Source organism: Gopherus evgoodei, chromosome 5 (assembly GCF_007399415.2).
Source record: "Gopherus evgoodei ecotype Sinaloan lineage chromosome 5, rGopEvg1_v1.p, whole genome shotgun sequence".
Taxonomy (NCBI): domain Eukaryota; kingdom Metazoa; phylum Chordata; order Testudines; family Testudinidae; genus Gopherus; species Gopherus evgoodei.
Window position 1 is genome coordinate 36451899 of NC_044326.1, and position 27889 is coordinate 36479787.

At 42.5% G+C, this 27889-nt stretch overlaps 1 protein-coding gene across 1 annotated transcript in view; it reads right to left on the reverse strand.

Annotated features, from left to right (window-relative positions):
- Positions 1–27889, reverse strand: part of SEL1L3 (SEL1L family member 3) — a 70259-nt gene that overhangs the window by 18486 nt on the left and 23884 nt on the right. The window contains 14 exon segments of the mRNA XM_030565226.1: positions 3312–3395; positions 5173–5300; positions 7195–7371; positions 12662–12724; positions 16026–16166; positions 18028–18053; positions 18056–18143; positions 20385–20564; positions 22544–22693; positions 22695–22756; positions 23354–23455; positions 23458–23499; position 24287; positions 24366–24497. Of these exon segments, the coding sequence (XP_030421086.1) occupies positions 3312–3395; positions 5173–5300; positions 7195–7371; positions 12662–12724; positions 16026–16166; positions 18028–18053; positions 18056–18143; positions 20385–20564; positions 22544–22693; positions 22695–22756; positions 23354–23455; positions 23458–23499; position 24287; positions 24366–24497 (1376 nt within the window).

The window sequence follows — 27889 nt, forward strand, 5'->3', positions numbered from 1 at the left end:
CCTAGTTGTTGAGGGACTGACGACATAGCATCCCATTCTCAGCTATCTGCCTGGAACTCCCATTGATTTCAGTGGGAATGGCCTAGGGGTAATTGAGGATAGAATTGGGTGAACCAGGCCTATTTCACCCAGGCATCTTTTCTAGCACCCTGTAAAATAACGGGACTAAAATAGGGCACTATTTAAAATAAACAATTAGGGCTTATTAAAATTTTGCACATTAGAAAGTGCCACATAAAAGTAAACTGGAGAGTGCTTTCAATTCGCAGAACACAGAGGTCAAGTCGTCTGATTTGCATGAACCCGCATCAGAAAGATAACCCCCCATATTTTAGGATATAAACCTTCTTTTAGGACTAACCACTGCTAAGGGCAGGATACTACATGGACCACTGGCCTCATCCAGTATGACACTCCTTACGCTCTGCTGCCTGCATGCAGAAACTACGATGCTGATGCCTGCAAATGAGCATGCATGCAGAACTGGAGCACAAACTCAGAGGTTGCATCGAGACTCCATTGGCTGGCTTGTTGGACACTGTAACCGATTAAATTTTGGGGGAAACATAACAAAAGCTCTTCATAATGAAGAACATAGCTAAGGTCACAGCATGTGTTTCTGTGTTTTGGAAGACGCTTTGCTGTCAGTGTCTGCTTGTTGTACCAATGCCTGGCACAGAATAATGTGTAAAACAATGTGCCTAGGATTAGAGACACCAAGGTGTACAGTGCTGCGTATGACAAGGAGCATCTCAGCTCAGCAGTATGTGTTTGTCTTCCCTGCAGTCCACTATAAGTTCTGGGTGCCGCCAGGCTTAGGTCTCTAGAGGAAATTGTAGATAAACTAAAAAAAATAGCGCTAACTGAAAACACACACGATGAAGAGAGAATGAAATATGATGTGACAGTTTTGGCTGTTTGGTTTTTCATCAGATTACTTATCACAAAGACCTAGAAAGGCCCCAGGGCAAAAGCAACTATTTTGCCACCATTGTGCAGATGCAGCATAAATGTTGTTTTGTAAACTCCAGAATGATGTCCCAAAATTCCAGCTCATCAGAGCTACATGAATATTTTGGACATAATGTGCCAGACAAATTCACATGGACTGATAAAAAAGTGTCTAATATGAAATCACAAAATTATACAACAGAAAGAAAGTGGAATAAAAAGAAGGCAATATATTGTTTTGGGAGAAGAAGAGAATGTTACAGTTCAATGCCACAGGAAGTGCCACAAAATCCACCTGGAAACCATAAGGGAAACGTGGGCTACTGACAAAAAGTTAAATATCATGGGATAAAAAATGTAATATGAGAAGAAATTTACTGCAGAGAGAATTGAAGGAAACCTGCACAAGCAGGTGGCAACCAGCAGGTGCATTAAAATGACTGATATCAATGAACTATCTGCTACTGTAAATGAACAAGATGTGGGGTATAATTCTCAAAAGCACCTAAGTTACTTGGGAGCCTAAGTCTCATAGAGATTCCAGGAGACTTCGGTTCCTGAGTGGCTAAGTCACTTCTGATATTTTCAAAAGCAGCTAAGTATGTCCTGACTTTTTGATTCCAGGCTTTTTGTGACAGGCATTGGGTTTTCCTATGTTTTTACAGTGCCTTGCACAATGGGATCCCAATTCTGATTGCTTTACCCCTTGTAAAGCCCTGAAGGGCTTGAAACAGCCCAGGAGAGGGCTGTGGCTGGGGCAAGAAGCCTGGGCTGATTGGGGAAAGTAGGCTCAGCTGTGGCCATGCCCCAATCAGGCCCAGCTAGCCCCTATAAGAGGCAGTGAGCCAAAGTCCCAGTCAATCTCTCTCTGCCTGCAGGAAGCTAGAGACAGAGTACCTGAGTAGAGCAGGGCTGGGGAAAGGCAGAGGAGCTGGGGAGCTCCAGCCTGGACAAGCCCCAGGCTATGGATTAGCATAAGGCCAACTGGTACTGGGGGTTGCAGGGGAAAGCCCAGGGGTAGGCAAAGGCAGCAGGTCCAAACCCCTTTGCCTATGATAAGTGGCTGATAGTGCAGTCTGCCCCAGTGAATGGGGGCTAGATGGAGATTGGGCAGTAGCCAAAAGTGGGGGTAGTGGGTTGGGAGTTCCCTGGGGAGGGGAGTCCCAGATTGGTGGGGTTCTGCCAGGGGGCAGCACCCCAGTTAAAGGGGCACCGGGTCCAGGGAGGGACATGGGGGCCAGAGGACAGGTGGATCACTGGCCTGCAGAGGGTGCTCTAGAGCTGGAATGAGCTAATTCCCTGACAGACCAGTAGGAGGTGCTGCAGGGGTGAGTCCGCTCATCTATACCCCTTTAATATAATACTAAGTTTTAATAGTGTTTTGTGGGCACTGTTTTGACATCAATCTGTCTGTCTGCACGTGTATGTACATAGCACGTGTTAGACATCTAAATCTCCATTTATAGATCCATTTCACCTGATTCCAGCAGTGCTGTTGAAAGCCTAGTCCAGTGTTTGAGGGAGACTGGGTCATGGATGAGAACTAAGTGGCTGAAGCTCAATCCAGAAAAGATTGAGGTGATAGTGGCAATTTGGGGGAAGCAAACAGATGATATGGCAAGGCTAATATCTGACCCTTTGAAAGAGAGTGTTCACCCACCATTTGTGACTTTGGGTGTTGTGTTGGATTCCTCATAGACTCATAGACTCTAGGACTGGAAGGGACCTCGAGAGGTCATCGAGTCCAGTCCCCTGCCCTCATGGCAGGACCAAATACTGTCTAGACCATCCCTGATAAACATTTTATCTAACCTGCTCTTAAATATCTCCAGAGATGGAGATTCCACAACTTCCCTAGGCAATCTATTCCAGTGTTTAACTACTCTGACAGTTAGGAACTTTTTCCTAATGTGCAGCCTAAATCTCTCTTGCTGCAGTTTAAGCCCATTGCTTCTTGTTCTATCATTGGAGGCTAAGATGAACAAGTTTTCAACAAGTTTCCTATCTGCTGTTGGATGATCACATAACAGCTAAATAGATGAAGGAGGCCAGGTTTGAAAAAAAGCTACCCATAATTGTGTTTTGTCTACAGTTCAGTGAAAGACAACCTTTCTGTATAGTCCTGGTTTTGGTGTGTTTCATTTCAGTTGTATTTATTCTCATGTCTGGGAGACTTCCTGGGTGAAATCCCAGCTCCATTAAAGTAAACAGAAGTTTTGCTATTGACTTCAAGGGGTCATAATTTCACCCTGGGTGTATGTTGGGGAGATGTTACACTGTTTTACCACAAAAAGTTTATAAAAATAAATCACATACATAACAATGAATTAATTTTCAGAGACAGTGCAGATCAAACTTACCAGGACAATTCCAAATAGGCATTGAGAGCTTTTCTGATTACATGTCCTAAGTAGCCATTTTTTTCTGCAATATGTTTTGCCCAGCTGTAAAAGAAGAAACATGACAATAAATGAACATTTCACACACCATAGTCCAGTGCTATTCATATTGGGACCAATAGGACTTTTGTCATTGACTTAAGCAGGTGCAGGATCCGCCTCTTTGTCATTAAAGGCATACATTTCTATCCTGTATTTAGCCCCTGATGCAGTAGTAATGTTGAAATGTCCTAAGGTAATCTTTTATTTCTGTAACATTTTTAATGGAAATTTTGGTACTGCATCAAAACAAAACTCCAGGTCAAATTCAACATACCAAAAAGTGGCAATGTATACACTGGTTATGAATTGGGCTCTGTGCAGGTGTAGGTGGCAAAGTAGCCTAACTTCTACTAATTCATAGATTTTTAAGGGCAAAAGAGGTCATTAGATTACAGTGGTTCTCAGCCTTTCCAGACTACTGTACCTCTTTGACGAGTCTGATTTGTCTTGTGTACCTTCACTTAAAGACTACTTGCTTACAAAATCAGACAAATACAAATGTCGCAGCACACTATTACTGAAAAATAGCTTACTTTCTCATTTGTACCATATCATTATAAAATAAATTGACTGGAATATAAATATTGCACTTACATTTCAGTGTATAGTATACAGAGCAGTATAAACCAGTCATTGTCTGTATGAAATTTTAGTTTGTATTGACTTCGCTAGTGCTTTTTATGTAGCCTGTTGTGAAACTAGGTAATAGCTAGATGAGTTGATGTACCTCCTGGAAGACTTCTGCATACCCCTAGGGATATACATACCCCTGGTTGAGAACCACTGCACTAGAACATCTAGTCTGACCTCCTGTATATCACAGGCCATAGAATTTCACCCAGTAAGTCCTGCATCAAGACCACAGCTTCTGGTTGAACTAGTGCAGCAGTTTTCAAACTGTGAGCCGCCAGGACTGGCGTTAGATTTGCTGGGGCCCAGGCCCAAAGCCCAAGCCTGAGCCCACTGCCTGGCGCTGAAGCCTAAGCCTGAGGACTTCAACCCTTGGTGGTGGGGCTCAAGGCTACAGGCCCCCAGCCTGGAGCTAAAGCCCTTGGGCTATGGCTTTGGCCCCTCCTACCCATAGTGGTGGAGCTTGGGCTTTGGCTCTGGCCGCCCTGCCCAGGGCAGGCTCAGGCTTCGATCTCCCCTCTTAGGGTCATGTTGTAATTTTTGTTGTCAGAAGGGGGTTGCGGTGCAATGAAGTTTGAGAACCCCTGAACTTGTGCACATCTTTGCATGGAATTCCCATTAGTATCCATGGAAGTTCCCTGCAAAGATTTAGGACAGCATATGGTCCTATAGTTTTGCTGATAAAATTACTTTTGCTTTTTGGAGAAAAATGATGCAATTGCTCTAGGTGCTAAGAAACTACAAGGCCTCAGTGGTATTGGAAAATGCAGGTCCCACCTCTTGTTACAAAGCTGTGAATTAGATATCCTTTAACAAACCAGTAGACATGGATTTCACGTGAATAGTTTCATCAACCAAAAGACTTTCTGGGATAATGGGCAGCAACAACTTGAGTTTCTAGGAGGTAGCTGCAGGTGCTCAGCATCTCTGAAAATGAAGGCTTAACTATTTCCTAAACATTAAGATATGCACACATTCAAGTGGAGCAAGTATTATTGCAATGGAACAGTTTCTCAAGAAGAAAGATGCAAATTTTTTAGATTGAAGAATCAAGAACCTGCCATAATTGAAATGATTTTTTTTCATGATCTGAATCATCATTGGTTTAAAAAATAAGATTTTCCTTATAAAAAAGGGTTTAATTCCTTACATTACAGCTTTTTCTGGATCTCTAGCAAAGTTTTCCATATTTCCTGTGATGTAATACAGAGAACATCGTATGGTCCCTTCTACATGTCCACCTTGGGCAGCTTTATAGAAGTACTCGGCAGCTAGTGTCTGCAAAGAAACAAGATAAAAATGGCAACCTCCTTGGGAATTACTATTTCGCTGTATTTGCTTCATTTAAAAATAGATAGATAGATAGATAAATAATGGCAGTCTGGTTAATGAAACCGGTCAGTTTAATCACTTTCTGTGCAGATGGGTGAAATGAGTTTCTTTCTTCTACCACCTTACTAGGTTAGGTTGGAAGTTCTTTAAAGCTGAAATTGTGGTAGCATGTTTATCAGGTATATAAAATGTACAACTGGCCTCTGGTGCCATACAGTGTGGCTTTGTTGACACTAGGGTGACCAGACATGAAAAATCGGGATGGGATGGGGGGTAATAGGCGCCTATATAAGACAAAGCAACAAATATTGGGACTATCCCTATAAAATCAGGTCATCTGGTCACCCTAGTTGACACTGACAAAAATGGACCAGTAAGTCACCGTCAGTGATAGCAGCAGGGGAAGCTGGAGTGTAGAGAGAGGGTACAGGCATTTTAACCTCCAGGCTATCTAACCCTACATTCACTGTTAGTGGTAAAAACAACGCAGTCCTGTCTACAGGACAGCTTCCAGTGTCGTTACAAAAGTGGTGAATTAGGGGAGCTGTTTTTGCCAGTGTCACAGCCTGCTGGAACAAAGCTTGCTCTCTAACATCTGAGAAATCATTTGCATGATTGGCAAGAACAGAGCGTCCAATCCTGGAGACTTTAGTGTGTGGGTAGGCCCAGTGACTTTCATGAACTACACACGGGCATGGGCTCCGGGATCAGGCCCATAATTTCCCAAGCATATGCAGCTAGTTTGTATAAGGCAATACAGTCTCAGCAGGACAGAACAGAACTGCAGAAGGAGGGGAAACTGAGAGAGTATCCAGTTCTCATAATCAGTAAGCTTTATACAGTAGTTGTAATAAAGCAACAGCAACCACAACTAAACAATTTCTTTAATCCAGGAACTTCTAACGAGCAACATCTGCTGTAAAATGGAGATCCGGTATTTTTGTCAGTGGTCCCGGACTCTGGAACTATCTCCCTCATTCGATCCAACAGAGCCTGGTTTTATTAACTTTCAGAGCACACAGCAACATGTCTCTTTTCTCAGGCTTTTGGTGAATGAAGTAATACAGGACCATAGAGTGCTTTTGCAGGGGCTGTTATTAACTTGGAATTGTATTATTACGGGCAGGCCATTATTATGTACTATGTATTTTTGTCGCCTGGGTAGGAGAAATATGCTTGCCACCATTTGCTGGGTAGCTCTGGCTGCTGTCTGCAGCATATATGCTCACTGATTGAGGCACTAGACATGCTCTCGAATGCCTCCATTAGCCTGACGCATGAGGTTTGATAACTTTTGTTTTAGCATTCTGAACGATAAACAATGTGATTGGTCATAAAATTATCCGTCAAAATAATGCTATCCTCGGCTGGAAAAAAACATAATTGTGTGTATATATATATATATATATATACTTTATTTTTTCTTGATATATATATATATATATATATATAAAGAAAAAATAAAGTCCTTAGGTCCTGGCTTAGAAAGACAAAAATAAAATATGTAGGTCTATGAGGGCCACATTAACTCAGACTTTGAAAGGGAAATTTAATTAAAATTTGTCTTGAAATGTTTTTTTTTCACAACAATAGCAGCTTCGATATGAGTGCTGTGTAACTGCTTAAAAGTTCTAGCGCAGATTATGCAGCCCTTAATCACACTGGATAGTGCTCTGCTCCATGTAAAGTACCGTGGAAGTCAGTGGGGCTGCTACTGAAGTCAAGAGCTATTCTACAGGAGTAAAGAAGGCAGAATCTGGCCCTCAAGAAGGTATAAAACAACTTTTTAAATAAACACCAAATTTGATTGTTGTATCTCATTTACTGACTATTTACTTACTCGATTTCTGCTGGGCACTCCTGGGTAAATCCCATCTAAATGCAGAGCACCCAGGTTATAGGATGCATCTGGATTGCCCATTTCTTCAGCTTTCAACCAGTATTTTGCTGCTTTTATGTAATCTCTTTTAAAATTATGGTAATACCATCCCAAACCATTCATTGCCTGATGTAATCCCTGTGGATAAAGAAAAAAAAGTGTCCTCAGACCACTCAGGTTCAGCTGTGCTTTGCCACATCTTCTCTAGTGTCAGGAGTTCTAGAAAGTTAATCTTCGTAGCTTTTTGGCATATGTTATCTAGACAGAGTTCTACCAAGCTGTAACCAAGAGGTTTGTGACTGCTGGAACCCTTAGGGTCCCCTTATTTTTCTCTGCCTTTCTTCTCTAAGGCCCTGTGTTGAATGAACCTCAATGATGGGGATTTAACAACCTCCTGTGGAAATCTGTTTAATTTTGGAAGCTTAACTACTTTCCAGAAAGTTTTTTTTTTCCTAACCTAAATCTCCTTTGCTGTAGATTAAGCCCATTACTTCTTGTCCTACCTTCAGTGGACATGGAGAACAATTGATCACCATCCTCTTCGTAACAGCCCTCAACATATTTGAAGACTTATCAGGCCCCTATCATTCTTCTTTTCTCAAGACTAAACCATACCCAGTTTTTTTTCACCTTTCCTCCTAGGTCAGGTTTTCTAAACCTTCACTGTTTTTATTGATCTCCTCTGGACCTACTCCAGCTGAGTACAATGACTTCCCATGTCTTACATATGACACTCTTGTTAGTACACCCAGAATGATATTAGCCTTTTTTGCAGCTGCACCACATTGTTGACTCATATTAAATTTGTGATCCACTATAACCCTGAGATCCTTTCCCCAGTGCTCCTATCTAGCTAGTTACTTCCCATTTCATAGTTGTTCATTTGATTTTTCCTTCCTAAGTGAAGGATTTTGCATTTCCCAACTTTGCATTTGTCTTTACTGAATTTAATCTTATTGATTTTAGACCAACTCTCTAATTTGTCCAGCTCATTTTGAATTCTAATCCTCCGAAGTGCGTGCAACCCCTCCCAGCTTGGTGTCTTCTGCAAATTTTATAAGCATACTCTCCACTTCATTATCCAAGGCATTAATGAAAATATTGAATAGTACCAAACCCAAGACAGACCACTATGGAGCCCAGCTAGATATGTCCCCCCATTAGATAGCAAACCATTGACAACTGCTCTTTGAGTATGGTCTTTCAAACAGTTGTGCACCCATCTTACAGTGATTTCATCTAGATACTTCCCTAGTTTGTGAATGCCATGTGGGACTGTGCCAAAAGCCTTACTAAAATCAAGATATATCACATCTAATGCTTCCTCACTAAGTCAGTAACCCTGTCAAAGAAGGAAATTAGGTTGATTTGGCATGATTTGTTCTTGACAAATCCATTCTGGCTATTCCTTAAAATCCTATTATCTTCCAGACTCTTACAAATTAGTGGAACAAATATTAAACAACTATCTTTTTGGGTATCAAGGTTAGGCTGACTAGTCTATAATTCCCTGGGTCCTTTTTGTTCTCCTTTTTAAAGACAGGTAGTTTTCCCTTTTCCAGTCTTCTGGGACCTCACCCATTCACCAGCCGTGATAATCAAGATAATTGATAATGATTCTGGGATTGCTTCAGCTAGTTCCTTAAGTATGCTAGGATGAATTTAATCAGGCCCTGCTGACTTGAATACATCTATATATTCTTTAAATATACTTTTGGTATTTTGGCTTGCATTCCTTACATTTGCTCTGAAAATAAATGGGAGACAATTAACATGAAAACTTCAACATACTGTTTTTACAGAGTAGAGAGAGACGATCAGTGCCACACAGGTAAATTTTAGGAAACACCATGGATGCCTCCCACAGCAGCTCAGGTTATGACAGTGCTATACACTAACATTAAACCTCATCTTTGTCTCAGTAATTAGGCATCAAGAGAAGCTCATTATCCTATGACAATGTTCTATTTTGTCAACATTAACTCTGTCTTCTTGCATAGCCTGGTCAATTACAAGCATACGCAGTTCAAATTACTGTGCTAATAAGCATGCTCTTCACCACTTCCTTTTGATGCATGTTTAATAAGCACTATGCCAAAAACAGTAGAATATGCAGGATTAGAGCTATCTAAAAGACAAGACAAGACATTTGCTTGTTATTCTAAACTTACATCTAGAACAATCTCTGTGACAATCGGGGTCTGGACACCCCAAAGGGAGAACTGGAGGTTTGAACCCCACAGAATAAACAATTGAATCAACTGGCTATATGCTATGTTATTTTGTATTGATTAGGGCTGCCGATTAATCAGAGTTAAGTTACGCGATTAACTCAAAAAAATTAACAGTGTGATTAATCACAATTAAACCATAGAATACAAATTGAAATTTATTAAACATTTTTGATGTTTTTCTACATTTTCTAATACCGTATATACTTGATCATAAGCTGGTTTGTTTATAAGCTGACCCCCCCCCCAAGATGGATAAGTAAAAATGGAACATTTTTATAACCCGTTCATAAGCTGACCCTATAATAAAGGGGTCCGCAAACTTTGACTCCCGGGCCATCAGGATAGGCTGCTGGCGGGCCAAGATGGTTTGTTTACTTTGAGTGTCCGCAGGCACGGAGGTAAACCTAAGTAAACAAAGTGTCCTAGCACGCCAGCTGCTTACCCTGATGGGCTTGGACAGCAACTGGTGGGGAAATGTTTTTGGGGAGAGAAACTGGGAGTCAGGGGAGTAAGCCCTGTGACCACCCCTCACATGACCCCACCCCTAGCCCGGGACCCTTCCACTCTCCCCATCCCATTCCTTTCTACCGTTATTGGGGAGGGCCATGGGAGGATGTCTCTGGCCTAGCGGGAGCTGCTCTGGCAGGCTAGGCAGCGCGGCTGCAGCTTGCTCCAGTGGGCCAGACCAGGCAGTGTGGCAGCAGCAGGCTGGGGGGAGAGCTGGGGGGAGGCGGAGAGACTCTGGCCCTGCCTCTTCCCTTCCCTGCCTCTTCCCTTCCCTCCTTGCTCCCTCCATTGGGGGGAAGGGCTGTGTCCCACCTCTCCCTTTCTATACCCATTCATAAGTCGACCCCCTTTTCTGGTGCTTCCCTTTTTTACTAAAAAAATTTGGCTTATGAAGGAGTATATACGGTATACCGATTTCAGTTACAACACAGAATACAAAGTATATAGTGCTCACTTTATATTTTTGCTTACAAATATTTACACTTAAAAATGATAAACAAAAGTATTTTTCAATTCACCTCATACAAATACTGTAATGCAATCTCTTTATCATGCAAGTGCAACTTCAAATGTAGTTTTTTTTTTGTTAAATAACTTCACTCAAACACAAAACAATGTAAAACTTTAGAGTCTGCAAGTCAACTCAGTCCTACTTCTCATTCAGCCAATTGCAAAGAGAAACAAGTTAGTTTACATTTACAGGAGATAATGTTGAGGTTGCCTCTTTATGGTTATTTTCTGTGTAACTTGTATGTGTTTGCTTTTTCTTACTATTTCATCTTTGACTGTGATTTTTCTATTGTTCATTTTTTCTTTGTTTATTTCCATTGTTTATTTTTACTGTTGTGCAGTCTGGGTGGACTGGGCAGCCCCCAGTGAACTGATAACTGTGGGCAGGTTTCATTCTTTTAGGGGTGATGAACCAGAAGGGAAATATCAGAGTAGCTGGTAGCTAAGAACTTGGGGGATGGATTTAGGGAGATGTGGGACCAGAAAGGCTGTTGGGGTCACCCTGCACAGAGTATCTAGGAAGCCAGGGTGAGACTTTATGCTTGTGGGCTGGCTCCTGGTGTTAGAGTTCTGAACCATAGCAGCATAGCATTACAGCACCCACCATCAGAAGGCAGGTGGTGACAGAACCCCTTCCTGATCTGGGTGAGCCCCAAAATGTCACAATCACATTGTCAAATTTCTAGCTGTAAGAAGAGTTTTACATTGTTGTTGCTTTCAAAGGGACTCTGGAGGAGTCTTTTTCTTTTCAAATTTCAAATTAGACCAGGAATCCTTACTCATTAAAATCCAAAAGAAGAGCAACTATTCATTAATTATCTCATTTCTTTAATGAAAATGTGCACTGGAATATATGGTTAAATAATAACATCCTGATTGTTGCTGAATTTGGTTATCTGCCATGTGCCAGTTGTCTGAAATTTGCTGCCAGAGCTGGCCCTACAGAAAATCCAAAGTTAGCAGGTATTGCACCATGCTGTGAAAGGCAATCTGTTTAGTCAGGCTTCTCTTCAAAAGGTATTTGAACAGTGTTTTAAAGGGCTGGTAGAAATGCTGCTTTGAGTTTCTTTTTTATCTGGCAGTGGCTGATAAATTAATTTGGAGATTGTCCATTTGGTGTCAGTAGTTAGCAGTGGACTATGAGTGGTTTGAATAGTTATGGTTTTCAAGATCTAAATTTACCAGAAGCCTGGGGCAATATAAATAAGGACATAAATATATATGAAGATGTGGCAATCACTAGGGGCCAGATCATGGCTGCACAGCGCCATAAGAGGGAGGGAGATCCATTTTCCCCCATTATGCCCCCATGTGAGTTCTCTGGTCCAGTCACAGGAGTATGCAACCTCTGCACACCCATTGCTTCCCCCTGAGATGAGATGCATAAGGGCAGGGAGAGGATGGAGTCTGTTCTCAGCTGCTCAGCACTCCAGCTAGTATAGCTGAGCTGGAGCAGGAGGTAATGATCTGAAGATGGTAAGAGATGGTAACAGCTTAGAACCCACCAGGTGTAATGGGTATGAGGGAATGAATCCTGACTGTGAATTACCATTCAGTTCTGGTGCAGCTACCCACCACCAATTACACAGAGCACATTGCAAAAGCACAGTCTGGCTCTCAATCCTTCTTTATTCTTCTCCTTTATACTGTATTATTACAAAGTTTGTTGGGCTGATTTTTCAAAGGTGAGGATCACCTCTATCTCTCATCAGCCTCAGTGAGATTAGTAGGCACACAACGTCTCCAAACATCAGGCGAGGTGGGGATTTCTGTATGACAATTTAACACAAAACTAGGTCTAAAAGAACAAGCACAGGAATTGGAGGTAAGAACACCAGAGTTCTAATCCTGCATTTGCTACTAACTCATTGTGTGACCTAAGTCACTTGGAGCAAAATTCAGCTTTTGTGTATGCAGGCACAATTCCATTTACTTCCGTGGAGTTACACCTGCTTACTCCAGAATTCAGTTAGATTTTGTGGGATTCAGTTTCTCCATTCAGGATAATAATGCTTTCCTAATTTATGATTAGGATGTTGGAAGGACTGATTAATATTTATACAGCATTAGGGTGATGTAAAGTGCTACATAATAAATATTAATTATAATAATGTCAGTAATAATACTTCTTACTTATACAGCACAACAATAAATATTTACTATTATGAATATTTTACCTTGGATGCTGCTTTTTTCATCAGTTCTAAAGCAAGTCTTGTGTTCTTTTTCACACCATGACCCTAAACAACAAACATAATAAAATAAGTATATATAAGCAACCACTATTTTGAAAAAAATAATACATGCTAATGAACATTCACAACTAATAATTTTAAAAGCAAATTTAAAATTTTTGGATATTATAATTTGTTTTTTAACCTTAAAATGTTATAATGGGGGCCAGGGGTTGGGTGAGAAAGCTGTGTGACTCTGTAGGGCCCATTCACATTTAATATCCTAGTTTAACCTAATCTTAATTGAGCCTTGGAAAATTCCATTTCTCCAATTAACCTGGGTGAGTAACTTTTCTGATGGACAAGTGAAATATCCTTTTTCCCCATTTCTGTCAATTATTTTGGAAAAAAGAATAGTGAATAGCTTTTGTGCTTGGGCTGGTGAATTTTCATGACAATTTGGCCTGGGTCTCTGAATCTGATAGACCTGAACACACCCTGAAATAATTTTAGTAATTGGAAAAATATTGTAAGCAGAATCTCCTTGAAACCTACTTCTTCTAACAGGGCTCTCACTGCTAATTCTCTGTTGCTATAAACCACATTCCCTCACAAACGTTCTTAAAATGTAACCAACATGAAATTCAAACTGCAGCCAGCTTCTGTCTTATGCTCGCTATGGATATCCACACACTGAAAGGCTGCTTCCTCCTCCTCTTTTCCTCTGCAATCTCTACCTGAACCCTTTCATATTTGTTGCTGTATTGTTTTGTGTGTTCTGTAATTACAGCGCCCTGTGATGGGGTACACAAACATGACACTGGCCAGGAAAGGGTTAACAAGCTGTTTGTAGACTCAGCCAGCTCTGCCTTGCTACACTGGCAAAAGGTATCAGGCTGGGAGGAAAGGGTTAAAAGGAGAAAGCTCAGCTCAACTAGTTGTTGACTGGGAAGTAGAGTAGGCTTCTAGCTCTCAGTCTGTAAATGAGGCCTGGCTGGGACAAGGAAGTTAGGGTTGTCAGGTGCCCGGTTTTTGACCAGAAAGTCCAGTCAAAAAGAGAACCTGGCAGTGTCCGGTCAGCAGGGCTGATCAGACACAAAAAGTCCAGTTACCTGCAGTAACGGCCCCTGCCACCAGGGGAGAAGGAAGAGCAGCAGCTGCTGCTGGAGCCTGGAGGAGCACTCAGCAATGGCTCTGGCAGAGAGGGTTACTGGAGGCTCCTTGTCTTGTCCCAAGTGGGATCTCTCTTCCCTGCCCCACTGACTCCCCCCCCCCCAGAGCGCGGCTCTCCCTTCCCCGCCCCACTGACCGCCCCACCCCTGGAGCGTGGCTCTCCCTTCCCTGCCCCACTGATCCACCCCCCCACCGATCTCCCCACCCTCAGAGCGCGGCTCTGCCTTCTCTGCCCCACTCACCCCTCCCACCCCCAGACTGCGGCTCTCCCTTCCCCGCCCCACTCACCCCCAGAGCGCGGCTCTCCCTTCCCTTCCCTGCCCCACTGCCGAGCTCTCTCTCCAGTGTCCTGCCCCTGTCACCCCTCATCCCATGAGCTGTGCTCGGCTGGCAGGGGGAGGGTGGTGGAGAGAGCAGAGGATGGGGGAGGTTCCGGCACTCAGTGTCTGTTTTTCACAAATTAGAAAGTTGGCCACCCTAAAAGAAGTGCTTGAGAGGCTGCTGGCTATCTTTGAGGGGTGGTAGGCCTGACATGGGATTATTGTTCTTCTGATTTACTACTGGTGACTTGCCTGAAGTTATGGAGGCAGGTGGCTTCACCTGGTGCCCTGTCTGAGTGTGGTGAGCACAAATAAATAACCTTTTGTTTCTTTACACCTGACAGAGTGATTTGTCTAGGCCCGGAAGTGACTAGGTACAGGCCCAATTTTGCTAACACCAAGTGGTGTGAGTGGTCCCCCAAACTCCATTCAGGAATATTCATCTAAGTACAGTTCATACATCCAAAGCTTAGTACCACCTCTATGCATGTGGAAATCTTCTTGTTTTTCAGCGATGAGATCAAAAAAACCCCATGAAACAATAAGGATGTGGCTATGGATACCGGCTCCGCAGTCAAACTCTAATAGGTTGTGGAATTGTCTCTCAAGGGAAGATGTAGATATTATGGTGATGGGGGGCCATGTAAGTACCAGACATAAATTAGATAGATTAGACAGGTAGCTGCCCAATTGGTTGGGATGCTTAAAACTAACTGGACAAAACACTAGCAAATGTGCTGTAGTGAACAACCCTGCATGGGCTAAGAGATGTACCAGAGAACTAATAGGTCCTTTCTAACTTCTGTAATTCAGTGATATGGTGGACTGTCCTTATGAGACACACTGACTACCTAGTGCTCTTGTAATCATATAGGGACAAATTCTCTGCTGGAGTAGTTTATTTGGTCTCAGTTGAGTTATGCCAGGAGAGAATTTGGCCCCTAATTTCTATTGGTTCCAATGGGTATAACCCTATAGCTTGGGGGAAACTGTTAACTCTTGATAAGTGTGACTCCCACCCAGATCTTGCTGACACACAAACAGTCACTAGAGTAACTAAACTGGTTTTAATTCACCCCCTTTTGTTATTCAATGCAAGTCTGGGTGTGGGCTTCAGAGTGTCCTTTTTCAATTTAGCTCAAGTTGGTAAAAAGTGAAGTTATTTAAGTGGCGTAAAATGGTGTATCTAAAGCTATGTCTACACAACAGACTTTACAGCGCCACAGATGCAGTGGTACAGTTGTGCTGCTGTAAGGTCTCCCATGTAGCCACTCTACACCGGCACGAGAGAGCTCTCCCATTGGCATAATTACCCCCCGCACAAACAGTGATAGCTATGTCAGCAGGACAGCATCTCTCACCAACATAGCACTGTCCACACCAGTGCTTTTGTTGGTGAAACTTATGTCGGGTAGAGGTGTGTTTTTTTTTTCCACACCCCTGGCTGACAAAAGTGCTAGGTAGACATAGCTTAAAGGGTACAGCTACACAGCAAATACTCCCTCCACCAAGGCAACAAGTCTCAGAGCCCAGGTGACTCAGGCTCACGCTGCAGGGCTAAAAATAGCAATGTAGACTGAAACCTGGCAATGGGGGAGTATCTTCAACCCCAGGTTCCAGCACCAGCCTTAACTTCTACATTGCTATTTTTTAGCCCTGCAGCATGAGCCTGAGTCAGTTGACCTGGACTCTTGAGATTCGCTGTGACGGGTCTTTTTTGCTGTGTAAACATACCCTAAGAGTATTACGATGATCACATAGTAAGTATGTCACTCAGAAAGTGCACAAAGTTCTCTAAATTCTGAAGTACCCACACCCAAAAGGAAACTACTCTACAAGTGTGAAATGAACTAACAATTGGAAACATGTCTTACCTTGAATAAAATGATGGCGTAATCATATATTAATATTGGATCTTCAGTTTCCAGTGCACCCTTTGAGTACCACTCTATTGCTGCTTCTGGATTTTTTGCCACCCCTTGCTGGCCCCAGAAGAGCATCTGTGCCAATCGTTGCTAAAAACAAAACACCACAACTATCCTCATCATAAATCTTAAATTTAAACTGTAATTGGAGTTACAAGGATGGATTATTGTCACAGATTTACACTGGTGATAAATGTGTCAAGAAGGCAGTTAAGCATTCTGAAAACAAGCTATACTTGTTACTTGAAAGCTATACTTACCTACATGCCTCCAGCTTCCATCCAGGACACACTATAGGATCCATTGTCTACAGTCAAGCTCTAAGATACAACGTATTTGCTCCAATTCCTCAGACAGAGATAAATACCTACAAGATCTCTATCAAGCATTCTTAAAACTACAATACCCGCCTGCTGAAGTGAAAAAACAGATTGACAGAGCCAGAAGAGTACCCAGAAGACACCTACTACAGGACAGGCCCAACAAAGAAAATAACAGAATGCCACTAGCCATCACCTACAGCCCCCCAACTAAAACCTCTCCAGCGCATCATCAAAGATCTACAACCTATCCTGAAAGATGATCCCTCACTCTCACAGATCTTAGGAGACAGGCCAGTCCTCGCTTATAGACAGCCTCCCAACCTGAAGCAAATACTCATCAGCAACCGCACACTATACAACATAAACACTAACCCAGGAACCTATCCTTGCAACAAAGCCCAACGCCAGCTCTGTTCACGTATCTATTCAGATGACACCATCATAGGACCTAATCACATCAGCCACGCCATCAGGGGCTCGTTCACCTGCACATCTACCAACATGATATATGCCATCATGTGCCAGCAATGCCCCTCTGCCATGTACATTGGTCAAACTGGACAATCTCTACGCAAAAGAATAAATGGACACAAATCTGACATTAGGAATCATAACATTCAAAAACCAGTGTGAAAACACTTCAACCTCTTTAACCACTCAGTGACAGACTTGAAGGTGGCAATTTTGCAACAAAAAAACTTCAAAAACAGACTCCAAAGAGAGACTGTTGAACTTGAATTAATATGCAAATTAGATGCAATTAACTCAGGCCTAAACAGACTGGGAATGGTTGGGTCATTACACTAATTGAATCTATTTCCCTATGTTAAGTTCTCCTCACACCTTCTATGGGTCATCTTAATTATCACTTCAACCTTTTTTTTCTCCTGCTGATGATAGCTCATCTCAATTGATTAAACTCTTCCTGTTGGTATGCATAGTTCCACCTTTTCATGTTCTCTGTATGTATAAATATCTCCTGTCTGTGTTCTGTTCTATGCATCCAAAGAAGTGAGCTGTAGCTCACGAAAGCTCATGCTGAAATAAATTTGTTAGTCTCTGAGGTGCCACAAGTACTCCTGTTCTTTTTGCGGATACAGATTAACATGGCTGCTACTCTGAAACCATTCTGAAAACAGGTGGCCTCGTGTAATTTTCAGATTGGGCTTCCTATCAGTAATGTTTACAGATAACGGACTGAGTTCAGATCTGGCATATGTAGATGCAACTACCATGAGAGTCTCTGGATTGAGTTCAGTGGTGAATAAATGGTGATACAAATGCACTGGAAAATGTGCGCAGATGGCACAGTAGAGCAACTTGCAATGGAGCTGGCATTCTGTAGTTGTACAAAACAAGTGTCAAATTCAGTTCCCTTGGTGTGTAAGGACAGTTATAGCAAGTAAAGCAATAAACATGTAAGAGGAAATCCCCTAATGTGCCTTTCTCTTAGCCTTATAGCATCTTTTTAGTTGTTTTCACACTCAGGTTGAAGCACTGGAAAAGTTTAAAGATCAGAGAAGAAATAAGTTTGAGGGAGCAGCATGACAGCACTACCATCAATTTTATACTTTAATCCAACCTGTATGTACAAGCAAAATGATGAAACTACGTGCTATGGACTATACCTGTGCAGCTGCATTTCCTCTTGTGCTTCATATTTTAACCACATAAAGACATCACCATTTCTTAGTTGGGCTTTTAATAGTTCATCATCCCTTAGCCTTATAGTTTCTACAAATGCCTGAAAAGAGGGTGAACAGAGAAAACATTAAAACAGCACATTAATAAACCTGCCCACCTAAATGAAACATTAGATGTTTCCTGAAATCTTGAACAATTCCTTCTCTATTCTGGGCTTTCAAAGTTCTGATATTTTCTTCATTGGTCAATTTCTTAATCCTGAAACCATTAGTTCATTGCATTTCCTTTCATTCACTTAGGCCCCCCTCCTATTCTCTTACAAGCCTGTCTGACAGAATGGAACAACAGAGATACTGTCAACTCTGGGTGCATTTTTCTAAAGCTCCCCCACCATCGATACTACTCAGTGCAGCTCCACTAGTGGTAGGCAAAAGTAGCACTAGTATGGATTAAAATGCTAGCGGCAGCTGGCATCTTAACCATCACGTTGTCTACACCAGCGGTTTTTAACCAGGGTGGGACGCCCTGGGGAGCCTACAAGCAGGTTTCAGGGGGTTCTGCCAAAATACACCAGACAGCAGGGCCAGTGTTAGACTCACTGGGCCCAGGACAGAAAGCTGAAGCCCAAACTCCGCTTCCTGGGACTGAAACCGAAGCCTGAACAACTTAACTTTGCATAGCTTCTGGTAGTGTGAGGCCTGGAGCAATTGCCCTGTTTGCTACCCCCTAATGCTGGCCCTGGCTTTTAATCTACTGCATATGCAGAAGAACAGTTACTGGGCACAAGTGGGCCATGGAATTTTATGTATGTTGGGGGAAGGAGGTGGGCTTAGAAAGAAAAAGGTTGAGAACCCCTGGTTTAGATCTGCAGTGAGCAGACTGAGATGACATGGGTGGTGAAAGCACTGGCAGCTGGTCTCTGTTAAAGCTCCTACCTTTGGTAGTACTGGGGGTGGTAAAGATAGTGTAGAGAGATGCAGACGCACCAGGCACCAGCTATTATTTACTGCCACGCCAATATGGGACTGTGGGGTTGGGAAGGGTGTGGATAAGAGGAGGAGAATTATCAAAGCAGGAGAGAAAGGAAAAGGAATGTTGAGGGCAAAAACAAGAACGTGACTGGAGAAATTGCTTGGCATTTTTTTTAAGAGAAAGCAGATCTATGAAAACGGGTCTTATTTAAGATCTGGAACTTGCAACTTCCACACTCCATGTAATGGAACAGCTGGGAGAAACCTACACCAAGCAGAGCATTCTATAGCCTGGAAATGGTGAAAATCCGGAGACCCTGTGAAGTCCAACAAAGTGAGATATTGCTATTGCCAATATAATTAATGTAGGAGGCACTCAGATACGACAGCGATAGGTGACAGCACAAAACCGTAAAGGCATAGTTTACACTAAAAGGTTTACTGGTCTAGCTATATGGACAAACTCTCCTACAATAGACCCAGTTTATACTGGAAAATAAGTTATTTTACTGATATAGCTTATACCAGTTCCCTGAGCAAAATAAGCTATACCACCAAAAGCATTCCTTTCCCAATATAACTGCACCTACCCTATGTTTTTTTGCCAGCATAGTTATGTTACAAAAAAAAAATCCAATAAAATAATCACACCTTAACTGACATTGGTATGCTTGCATAAGTTTCTAATGTGAACTTGGCCTATGATACGTAATTAAAATCAATTTGCAGTCTGTATGTTCTGATTCTGCGATGTTCAAAATCCCTGTGTATCCTTCCTTTTGTTATCAATCTCAATCCTAAACAGATAACGTTATCCAAGTGTTTTTTCAGGCCAAGATCCTAGCACTCATTAGGTTGTTAAATATTTTTTCATCTAAAACTATATCGTTTCCTATTCACAAGCCAGTTCTGAAATAATTTTACTGGGTTTTCATACAGATATTAAACACAACTAAACAATTTACATTTGATTATGGAATGACATAGATACGGAGAATACAGGTGGCCTTTTTCCTGAATTTAATAAAGTCTGGGTGTTAAAGAACCAAAAGAAGAACAGATACTTAACAGTCCTTAATACAGATTCATATGATCTAGTGAACTAAGCATGAGACTAGGAACCAGTTACATCAGACTTCTTTCCCAGCTCTGACACTGACTTCGTAGGGTCGCAGTCAAAACATTTAAACTCTCTGTGACTTGGGGTAATGAGGTAATAATACTTACTGTTTCATGAGGTGTTGTGATTATTAGGTAAGGTAATGTTTGTGAAGTACTTTGAAGATGCAAAGCTCTGTATACATAAGTATGAATGCATTATAAACTGCTATCATGGCAAATACATTCAAATACACCTATAACTCTCTTACCTGATCTCCTTTTGTAGCATGTTGATCATGAGATGTCTTTAGTGCAATATTGTTGTAATAAGCATATGATAACTCCAAGTCTAGTGGATAATTGTTAATGCCTTGGTAATGTTTATACCCAAGATTCATCACAGCAAGTCTCTCACTCCTCTGAGCACCAACCAAACTGTATAGCAGCCCCTGGGAAAAATCAACAAACATAAACAATTAATTGGACCGCTAACAAGTTTACCTACTATTAACCATTTTAGTGCTGTCTCATAGACTTTACAGAATGAGCAACGTGCATCTGCAAAGTTAGCTAATACACCAACTATATCAGGTGAAACACCTGAACAACAAAGCAGTTAGGATTTCTTTTATAAAGAAGGGTATATAGAAACCCTATGACACTTCTGCTGACACACACCATGAGTATTACTGCCCATCATCTTGCTACCACTAGATAACCTTGCTGTTAAGTGCAGATGCTACTCCTGGGACAACCAAAAGGCACCAGCTCATAATTGGGGCACTAAGGGTGGGATTTTTGCAGGCTCTTTAAACTCTGCTCTCATTGAAGTCAATGGGTGTTTTACCACTTACTTCAGAGGAAGATTTAGGCTATAATGGGGCACTTTTGAAGAATCTCACCATAAGAGTCTGCCTGCACTAATGACCTGTGGCTGACAAAGCTTATCAGCAATAGGTTCAGCCGGTACTGAAAACAGCACTGCTAGTGCAGATTGGACACAACCATTCTCAGCACTCCAATAGTCTCAAAGGTTCTTTATGTAACGGTGCTGAAACCAGTTTTGTCCCACCTGCATTAGCTATTTAAACTAGTTTCAACAATATTTGAATGGTACCCAAGAAGCAACTTATTGTTAGCACTGGGCATATTTGTAGTTTAGACAAGACCTAAGTCTCAGTTTCTCTTCCCTGAACAGGATGTGGTAAACTTTACCTCAGGTAATCTCTTGGGAGCACCTTTTAACTTCCCCTCCTAAGATACTGACTAGTTCTACAGTGACATTAGGCAGCCCTACCATTTTTTGAGTATTTTATATTATTGTACCAATTTCATAGCTAAATGGCTGTCAGTAAGTTCATTATAAAAAGCCTCCAGTTTCACACATATATCCTCTCAGATTCTCCTCCTCTTTTATTTGACACTGTGAAATTACAAGGATAGTTCTGACCTTATGATTAATTTGAAAATTTTTGGTGTTCAGATGCTTTTCTGAAACTTTTGTGGAGTTTCCCCTCTCAGCCCAGTCTCAGTATCATGTCTTGCATAACAGACCACAGGATTTCTTCCCTTCTAGTCCTATACAACCTCGTTTCCACCAGAAGACCCCCCACTATGCCCTACCTAGTGCCAGGATTTCTTGAAGGGGAATACCTATGACTTGCTTTCCCCATCAACTCAAGGATATTTTCTTCACGACAGGTTTGGGGGCCAGCTTCCACCAGATCTGCTTTCTCCAGTCTATATTTCTGGAGGCAGCAAGCTGGCCTGCACTCCCATCTGGAGTTAAATGTGGTTGACAAGTGGGCCCCCATCCTATCTCTTCAATGGGCTGCCAGGACTGTCCATCTATCCCAGTTCACTGTGCCACCCTCTTTTAGGATCAGAGGGGTAGCCATGTTAGTCTGGATCTGTAAAGCAGCAGAGAGTCCTGTGGCACCTTATAGGACTAACAGATGTTTTGGAGCATGAGCTTTCATGGGTAAATACCCACTTCGTCGGATGTATGCACTCCGACGAAGTGGGTATTCACCCATGAAAGCTCATGCTCCATAATGTCTGTTTAGTCTATAAGGTGCAACAGGACTCTCTGCTCCTCTTTTAGGAGTGACTAATCAATGCATTCTCCCATTTTGTAGCAATGGGACAGAGAAGCTCTTCCATTAGGCGCCACTGCTTTTAGCTGCATAGTGTGTCAGGGAATTCAGAAATATCTGTGGCCAGCTGCCCAGTAAAGGGGTAAGGTAGAGGGAGCCTATTGGCCATGACATGAAAAGGAGACCAAATTTGAGATGGGTAAAACTACCAAAATTTCTTTCCTGTATTTTTTCTTCAAATGGCCAAGTTTCACTCTGGCAACCTACTGTGTAAATTGCTTTTGAAGGTAACTAATTTCATCTGAGATGATCAGACACATTGAATACATTACCTGCAAAGGGTCTATGGGCACAGCTAGTCCCGTTTCAAAAATAACTGCAAGGAAAAAGGAAGCTTTGTGGTATCCACAGCAGCTGGAATCCATTAGAAAAGGGATGGAGGAGCTCATGTAGTGTAGACCATCAGCCCTGGAAAGACCTTGTTGCAATCTTCTCAAATATCCTCCGGCCAACTTCTAAAACTGTATTGTTTTGGTCTTCTGACACTAAAAATATACCACAATGTAGATGCACAATTATTATATGTGAAAACAGTTTAAATCAAAATGGTGATGGTGCAACTGTGTGATTTATTCTTATTGGGACAAATTCTGCTATCCTTACTCATGCTCAAAAATACTTTTCTCCTCAGGAGTACCACTGAAATCAAAGAAATTCCTAGAAGAGTAAGGTACTACCCAGCATGAATAAGGATAAATCACAGCCTGGCCCAGTAGGAATAAGTCAGGCAGTCAGTTTAAATCAATAGGACTTGTTGAAGAGAAAGGTATTAGTCTACATAAATAATGAAGGCTGAAGCTGGCCCATAGTAATTACCACTCCATGACCGAGCATTTAAACAAATTGCCCGCATTTTGGCCTAGGACACTAAAACTCTGCGTGTTTCTGTATTTCCATCTTTTACATTGTATCCATTCCTCATTTGCAGTGCGATATAGGCAAATTACAGGTTAACCTTGACACTCCGTCCTTAAGTTAGTGATATGGAAAAAACTTCTGCAACATGAGGTAAGGTCAAAGTGTGCCAACTTCTAAGGGACACTGTATAGAACTTCAGAAAGACAAGATAAAGGCATGATTACCATCAGATGGACTGAAATCCATCTCTTGCAGCAGACTGAACAAGGTGTGGTATTTCTCCCTTAGCTCTTTGCCCCAGACAAAGGCATCACACTTGGTCTTGCCCCATATTTGTAGTTCAGCTCTGAATAATAGTTTTCACGGATACCTGAACAAAGTGAGAAATCAAGGAAATGATCTGACCTGGGAAATGAGCTGGTCTTTGGAGGAAGCTTATATTGAAAAGATGTCCCTATGGTGAATCAGAAAGTGTTATGTTGGATGGGAAGAGGCAAGAGACTGGAAACAGTGGAAAAACTGATAAAGTCAGTACAGCTCATTTATAATAAATCATTTATATTTTTTAAAACTTCTTCCATATCTTTCAGGACATACAATAATGTTGTACATACTAGAGGTCCAATATGTGTACTTGAGTGCTATAATAATTAATATTATAGATATAGCTAGACTTGTGTAACTCCACCATTACGGAACAGAATAGATGCTTTGATATGAATTTTGCCTCTCAGCTGCTTCACACTGAGTAAGTATGGAATAGATCTTCCAGCATAACACAAGTGTTGAGAATTTTAAAAATATGTATGCAGTTGCAGCTATTTGCTTGCTTGTACTCTAAAACATTGTGAATTTGATGTAATACTCAGGACAAATTTTGTATAACCAGCCACTAGAAACTTACATAGATATAGAACAGAAGAGAGGGATTTGAGAGGAATATCATATTAGTCTGAATTATTTTATTGTTCTTTTATTTGTCTGTCTTCTTATGGGAAAAAAAATCAATAATTATATTGGAAGGAAGCCTTTCCAGCACTGAGCAACACAGTTTTACCTTCCAGCAAGCATGCTGAAAAAGACAAATTAATTTCTTCTTACAAAGCATATGGTGGAATTTATATATATATATTTTATTAAAATAATCTTCTAGTCACACTCTGTCTCTGATAAAAGCAAGCAGAAGAACTCAAGAACAAGGCAGACTAATATTCAGATTCTGAAGGTCAGTACTACAATCTTTTGCACTGCTTGGCCTTGTTTTACAAGGTGTCCATACCCAGATACTATTTCTTGGATGTCTGCACATCTCTCATAGTAGAGTTCAATCTGTTCTGTAATTTCTTTGTCATAAAGATGATTAGAAATCTAGACAAATGCAAATGACCATTACACAGCAATGTTGGTAACTACAATAGCTGTGGCTATTTGCATTTTTCTAAAAAGAGATATCATAGAATCTGAGTTTAAGGTCAGAAAGGACCACCAGATCCATCTTTTCTGACATCCTGTTTATCACAGGGCCACCACCACCACCCAGCACCAGCCACTAACCCCAGAAACCAAAATTAGACCAAAGTAGTACAGCCCACAGATTTTACAGACTTGATGACAAAATAAACCCTGGTTACTTACCTTTCCATTAACTGTTATTCTTCAAGATATGTTGCACATGTCCATTCCAATGTAGGTGTGGCTTGCTCCAAGCACGGCTGCTGGAAAGTTTCCCTCGATGGTAACCATCAGGTCAGCTCTCGTGCCCCTGGAGTCACACCTCATAGCACTGGTATAAAGGGTCCTGCTGATCCACAGCCCCCTCAGTTCCTTCTTGCTGGCCGACTGACAGAGGTAGGAGGGAGGGTCTTGGAAAGGACATGTGCAAACATCTCAAAGAACAAGTTACAGAAAGGTTAGTAACCTTTTTTTTTCTTTGAGTGCTTGCACATGTCCATTCCAATGTAGGTGCCTCCAAGTAGTTGTGCAGTGGAAGGTTCGGAGTTTGACATGCTGATTGCAACACCACTTGGCTAAATCCAGCATAATCTTTGGCCTGTTGTTGATGGAGGAGTGAGACACAAGTGTGAACTGATGATGATGTTGCCACTCTATAAATGTCCTTGTTAGGATAGGAACTTGTGCTACGAAAGCTGCCGAAGAGGCTTGGGCCCTTGTGGAATGTGCTGTCAGGGCAGGTGGGGCAGGGACCTTTGCCAGGTCATAGGATTGTAGATGCAGGAAGTGATCCATGGTGAAATTATCTGGGCTGCGACAGGAAGACCTTTCCTCTTCTCTGCAACAGCTGTGAACAGTTGAGTAGTTTTCAGAAATGGCTTAGTCCTTTCTATGTGGAAGGCCAGTGCACGTCTGACATCTAGTGAGTGGAGCCTCTGCTCTTCCCTGTTCGAAGGTAGTTTTGGATAAAAGACTGGCAGAAAGACTATCCCATGGTACTATGGAACTGTGAAACCTCATTTGGAAGGAAAGCTGGATGAGGAAGCAATTGGACCTTGTCCTTGAAGAATATAGTGTATGGTGGTTCTCAGCTGAGGGCCCGGATCTCCGAGACTCTTCTGGCAGAAGTAATGTCCACTAGCAAGGTCACCTTCCAGGACAGGTAGAGTAGAAAGCACGTTGCCAGTGGCTCAAATGGGGATCCTGTCAATTTTGACAATACAGGGTTGAGGTCCCAGGGAGGGATTGGTTGACATACCTGGGGTACCATCTAACAAGGCCCTTAAGAAACTGATTACAGATGCTGTTTGAAAACCTGGAATGGCCATTGGTGAAAAGCTGAGATTGTGGCCAGATGGACCCTAATAGATGACATGATTAGATCTTGTTGCGTCAGGTATAGTAAGTAGTCCAGAATGAATGGCATTGCTGATTGTGTAGGCAGGAACTCGATTGAGAACCTCTTCCACCTTGCCAGGTAAGTAGCTCTGGTGGACAGCTTCCTGCTCCCTAGTAGACCTCATGGACCTGCCTTGAGCATGCTAGCTTGTGGGATTCAGCCATGGAGCTTCCTGCTGTCAGATGAAGGACTTGAGGTTCAGGTGATGCAGGCAGCTGTGGTCCTGGGAGATCAGGTCTGGATACAGAGGTAGAAGGGACTGGTGTCTCCATCAAGAGTTCTAGGGACTGTGGCGAACCAGTGCTGGCAGGGCCAGGCAGGGGCTATCAGAATAACTCATGCTCTGTCCCTTCTGATCCTCAGCAAGACCTTGTGAATGAGAGGAATGGGAGGAAATGCGTAGAAGGGATGCTCCATCCAAGGAAGGAGGAAGGCGTCTGCAAGAGATCTGAGGCTGTGACCCAGGAGGGAGCAGAACTAGAGACACTTCCTGTTGTGCCTTGTTGCAAACAGATCTATCTAGGGAGTTCCCCGCCTCTGGAAAATGGGGTTCATGACATCTAAATGAATGGACCATTTGTAATGGTTTGAAGAAGGATCTGCTAAGGTGATCTGTTAGTTCGTTCTGCAATCTCAGCAGATAGGAGGTCTTGTGGTGGATCAAGTAGGCTATGCAAAACTCCCACAAGTGAAGTGCTTCCTGGCACAGGTGAGAGAAGCACCCTCCTCCCTGCCTGTTGATATAAAACATCACCATTGTGTTGTCTGTGAGAACTGACACCTTCTTGCCTGCCACATGGGGCTGGAATGCCTGGCAAACATGCAAACTGCCCTGAGCTCCCTGAAATTGATGTGCAGCAAGAGCTCTTCCAGAGACTAGATGCCCTGAGCTCTGAGGGAACTCAGGCGAACAACCCATCGCTGAAGCATCTGTAATGAGAGACACTGATGGTTGGGGTCCTTAGAATGGGACTCCCTCATGCACCACCAATGGGTCTAGCCACCATTTGAGGGAGGTGATCACCGATGAGGGAACTGTGATAACTGTGGGCCAAATGGTGTTGGTTTGGCAAGTATACGGATGCCAGTCACACCTGGAGAGGTCTGAGTTAAAGTCTCGTGTGCTGCACTACACAGGTGCACGAGGCCATGTGGCCCAGGAGCTTCAAGCAGTTCCTTGCTGTTATGATGGGTGATCTCTGAGGCTCTCTATAAGCATCACTGTTGCTTGTAACCATGCTTCTGGGAGGAAGGCTCTGGCTTGGACAGTGTCGAGGATCGCCCCAGAAAACTCTGTCCTTTGAACTGGGGAGAGGTAGACTTCTGCGTGTTTATCAGCAGATCTAAATCCTGGAATATTGACTGGATTAACTTTATTTTAGACTCCACCTGGCTCTTGGTGTGACCTCTGACCAGCCAGTTGGCGAGGTAAGGGTAGACCTGAATCCCTTGCCTCCTTAGGAAGGCTGTGACTGCCATGCACTTTGTGAACATCTGAAGGGCAGCTGACAGGCCAAACGTGAGAGCCGCAAATTGGTAGTGCATGTGCTTCTTGATGAACCTGAGGAACCTTCTGTGTTCCTGAAAAATCGAGATACGGAAGTAAGTGTCCCTCAAATTGAGGAGGCATACCAGTTTCCTGGATCCAGGAAGGGAATGATGGAAGCCAAGGAGACCAGGTGGAACTTTTGCTTCTTCATGTATCTACTGAGCTTTTGCAGGTCCATAATTGGTCTGAAACTGTCGTTGGCTTTTGGGATTAGGAAGTATTGGGAGTAGAATCCTCGGCCCCTTAACTCTGGTGGAACCTCTTCCATGGTTCCCACACTTAGGAGTGACTGCACCTCTTGGGCTAGAAGATGGTCCTTAGACGGGTCCCTGAAGAGGCATGGGGAGGTGGAGAAGAAGT